General features: G+C 42.1%; 1 protein-coding gene across 1 annotated transcript; it reads left to right on the forward strand.

Moving 5' to 3' along the window:
* The first annotated feature begins 514 nt into the window (after positions 1 to 514).
* Positions 515 to 1,097, forward strand: LOC117082102 (40S ribosomal protein S10). Its single transcript, XM_033208638.1, has one exon. It carries the CDS (start codon positions 545 to 547, stop codon positions 1,040 to 1,042), a length of 498 nt encoding a protein of 165 aa, XP_033064529.1. The 5' UTR covers positions 515 to 544; the 3' UTR covers positions 1,043 to 1,097.
* Positions 1,098 to 4,785: the final 3,688 nt, after the last annotated feature.

A 4,785-nucleotide genomic window follows, 5' to 3' on the forward strand; every position in this document is an offset into this window, starting at 1 on the left:
GGGAGACCAAAGCAGGGGCATCACCTGAGGTCAGGAGTGTGACACCAGCCTGGCCAACATGGTGAAACCCCGTCTCTACTAAAACTATAAAAATTAGCCAGGGTGGTGGTGCACGTGCCTGTAGTCCCCGCTACTTGGGAGGCTGAGGCAGGAGAATTGCTTGAACCCCAGAGGCAGAGGTTGCAGTGAGCTGAGATCACGCCACTGCACTCCAGCCTGGCAACAGAGTGAGACTCCATCTAAAAAGAAAGAAAAAAGAAAAATAAAATCAGATCTCATGAAACTTATCCACTACCAGAAGAACAGTATGGGGGAAACCACTGCCATGATTCTGTTATCTCCCACCAGGTCCCTTCCACAACAACAGTATGGGGGAAACCACTGCCATGATTCTGTTATCTCCCACCAGGTCCCTCCCACAACAATGGGAACTATGGGAGATACAATTCAAGATGAGATTTGGGTGGGGACACAGTCAAACCCTATCACTCAGGGACATAAAGATGGCAATAGAGCCCCAGCCCCGGACCCTGCAGCTGCGGAGATGTTGATGCCTAAGAAGAACCGGATTGCCATTTACGAACTCCTTTTTAAGGAGGGAGTCATGGTGGCCAAGAAGGATGTCCACATGCCTAAGCACCCGGAGCTGGCAGACAAGAATGTGCCCAACCTTCATGTCATGAAGGCCATGCAGTCTCTCAAGTCCCGAGGCTACGTGAAGGAACAGTTTGCCTGGAGACATTTCTACTGGTACCTTACCAATGAGGGTATCCAGTATCTCCGTGATTACCTTCATCTGCCCCCGGAGATTGTGCCTGCCACCCTACGCCGTAGCCGTCCAGAGACTGGCAGGCCTCGGCCTAAAGGTCTGGAGGGTGAGCGACCTGCGAGACTCACAAGAGGGGAAGCTGACAGAGATACCTACAGACGGAGTGCTGTGCCACCTGGTGCCGACAAGAAAGCCGAGGCTGGGGCTGGGTCAGCAACCGAATTCCAGTTTAGAGGCGGATTTGGTCGTGGACGTGGTCAGCCACCTCAGTAAAATTGAAGAGTATTATTTTGCATTGAATAAATTTACAGCCAAAAAAAAAAAAAAAGATGGCAATAAATAGACACTGTGGACTACTAGAGAGGGGAGGGAGGGGGCAAGGGTTGAAAAACTTTTGGGTACTATTTTCAGTACCCGAGTGATAAAATCATTCATACCACAAATCTCCGCATCACACAGCATACCCAGGTAACAAACTTGCATATGTACCCTCTAAATCTAAAATAAAAGTTGAAAAACAAAAACCAACCAACAAACAAAGAATCTTGGGCCCCACTCCAGACATGCTACATCAGGCTTTGTAGTTTAATAAGATTCCTAGGTGATTCGGATGAACATTAGGGTTTGAGAAGTACTACACTGGAAGGCATAAGAGGAGCTCCTAAAAATGCAGATTTCCTTTAAAGGATTTAATTTAGCAGTAAGTTTTGGGTGAAGCTCTGAGTCTAAACTTTAGAACAAGCTTCCCAGGAAGTTATGATGCAGGTATCTGAGGCCACTTTTGAGAATCTCCACCTTGGGCAAATCTTCAAATCCTTCTAAGCCTCAATTTCCTCACCCATAACTAATGCAATAAATGTTGTATTTGTTTAAAGGTGAATAGAGCTGAAACTTTTGGTACCCTTCTAACTCAAAGGTCTATGATTTGCACAAAAAAAAGGTGATTTTTTTTTTTCTCTTCTTTATAAATAGAAAGAAACCTAAAAAGTAAGCTTACAAGATTATTTTTGTCTTTCCTAGGGCAGTTTACCCCCCAACAAAAGAGAAATTAACACTTATAAAAAAAATCTACTTTGGCATCTTGCATTAATAGTTTACATTTTAAGATTGCTTTAAACAGGCTGGGTGCAGTGGCTCACACCTGTAATTCCAGCACTTTTGGAGGCCGAGACCGGTGGATCACCTGAGGTCAGGAGTTCGAGATCAGCCTGGTCAACATGGTGAAACCCCTTCTCTACTAAAAATTCAAAAAGTAGCCAGGTGTGTTGGCACATGCCGGTAATCCCAGCTACTTGGGAGGCTGAGGCAGGAGAATCGCTAGAAACTGGGAGGCAGAGGTTTTACTGAGCCGAGATGGAGCCATTCCACTCCAGTATGGGTGACAGAGTGATACTCCATCTCAAAAAAAAAAAAAAAAAATTGCTTTAAACTTTTCAAAACATTTCACACACATTTTTGCAACATGCAAATACATGTGCAACATATAGTAGTTCAGTGTGTTATTTAATCTCCTACTCTTTCTCCCAGGGTATAGTTTCAAAACAGCTTGTGGTCAACTGCATAACTAATTCAAAAATATTACTTAATACTTACTATATGCCAGGCACTGAAGACACATGATAAAGAAAATAGACAAGATCCCTACTCACAAGCAGTACATCAAAATCTTATGGGGTGGGGAGGAGGGTACAAGGCTTGTTAAAAATGCAGATTTCTAGGCATCAGGCCACACTGTAAATAAATAATCCTTGCCCTCCGAATTATCTCTGTTTGAGATATTATACTGCACCAGGTGGTAAAATATATGCAAAGGAAAGATTATATTTGCTCCTACCTTCCATAAACTTAAAATCTTCATGGTAAGAAGATAAATGCATAAAACAAATAAGTAGCAATGCAAGATATTCATTCATTCATTCATGCAGACAACAGCAACAATAAATTTTGGGAAAATCCCCTTAAAGCAAAACAAATGGTGAAGAGGATAAGGGCTAAAGATGTTCAAAAGGGTATTGCCATGGATGGAGAGTAAGAGAAGCCTTGTAGAGACAATAGAACTTGAATGCAAGACGCATTTGGATAAGCAAAAGAATAGGTAAAGAACTTCCTATCATAAGGAAATGCATGTGGAATGGACTTGAAGTATGAAATGCTCCACATGGAGGCCAAAGTTCCTGTTGGAGACTAGCGAGGAAATACAATTAAGTCCAATGGTTGAGATCAGATAGTGAAGGACATTGACTGTTAGTCTTAGAAACATGAAATTGAGCTTAAATGCAACAAGAGGTTGTGTATCAGGAGAGTATTATTGTGACAGTGATGCATTAAATAGACAATTAGTCTAGTAGAGGGACATAGAATGAGGAGAGAATTGAGAAAGGGAAATAAGTTCAATAGCTATTGCAGTATTTAGGACCCAGATAATAAGGGCCTGCCTGTACAAGGTCGATAGCACTAGAAACCCAAAGAAGAATCTTTTGGGAAAAGAAAAAAAGCATGGAACTTGGTTGCAATTACATACAAAAATAGAAAAATAGAAGAGTAAATATGAACTCTAAATTTATGTGTGGTTGATTGGGTTAAAGGTGTTAACATTGATAAGCTTTTGGAGGGGAGAATGGTAAACTGAGCTTAAGACATACACATATATGAAATACATGTGGTATTCCAGTGGAACTTCCCTAATGGTAGGTAGAGATATGGGGCTGAGAATATGGATTTGAGATCAATCGTGTGAAAGAATGATTTTGAAACCGTAAGATACAAATTGCTTCCCAAAGAGGTAAGGGGAAGACAGCGAAAAGAGAAGACACTAGAAAATGGGCTTTGGAGAGTAGCGACAGTGAAGACCTGTGAGGAAAAAGATGGGTCATGGGTGGGAAAGTAAGTGGAACACCAAGAGTGTTTTGTGTAGTGGGAGCCAAGAAAAGTGAGAGCTTTAGGTAGGAAAATAGCTTCAAAAAGATGTATTTTGCAACAGGGATCTAAGGGAATAAGGAACAGGAAAACGATATCAGAATTAGTGAGGTGCTACCTTCAAGGATAGTGTTTCAGAAGGGTGATGGGTAAAGAAGACATTGTGAAGGATAAACGGGTAAATTAAATGGAGTCAAGCAGTGCTTATCACACTTTGGAAAATGCTGGTGAGGAAGGGGCATGAGATAGGAACTAAAAGAGGGCCTGTGATTTTTCCAAATATGACCTCTGCATGCTTGAAGGTAGATGTGAAAGAGTTAGTGGGTCTCTTATTTATTGCTTCAAAGTCAATTACCCCAACCCATAGCAGCTTAAATCAACAATCAACATTTATCATCTCACATAGTTTCTGTGGGTCCGGAACTTGGGAGCATCTTAGCTGGGTGGTTCTGGCTTCAGGTCTTTCATAAAGTTGCAGTCAAAATGTCGGCCAGGGTTGCAGTCATCTGAAGTCTTGACTAGAGATAGAGGATCCACTTCTAAAACACTTCACTTAGATGGACAGCAGAATGGTCTTTGTTTCTGGCCATCTGGACTTTTTCATAGGGCTGTTTGTGTGTCCTCACAACATGACAATTGACTTCCCTCTTATTCCTTCTTCCAAGGAAAGAGCAAGTTGGAAGTCACAATGTCTTGGAAGTCACACACTGTCAACTTTACCCAATGTGGAAGGAAACTACACAAAGGTGTGGACACCAGGATGTGGGACTCACTGAGGGGCCATCTTGGAGGCTGGCCACCACAGAGGGAAAGGAAAAGTCAATGCAAGTGTTAAGGGAAAGGCATAAGCCCTTGATACTCAAAGTATGGTCCACGGAGTGGCATCACTTGTGAAATTGTTAGAATTGTAGAATCTCAGGCTGTACCTCAGAACTACCAAATCAGAATTTGCATTTTTAAAAGATCTCCAGGTGACTCATATGCATATTACATTTTGAGAATCATTGATCCAGGGTACAGAAAGGATCCTCTTTAGAGAAGGAAATTGTAGCCTACGCAGGAGGAAGGAAGAGCAGAAGTGAGTCTTGTGACAGAAGAGA

Source organism: Trachypithecus francoisi, unplaced genomic scaffold (genome assembly GCF_009764315.1).
Source record: "Trachypithecus francoisi isolate TF-2019V2 unplaced genomic scaffold, Tfra_2.0 Lachesis_group9, whole genome shotgun sequence".
Classification (NCBI taxonomy): Eukaryota; Metazoa; Chordata; class Mammalia; order Primates; family Cercopithecidae; genus Trachypithecus; species Trachypithecus francoisi.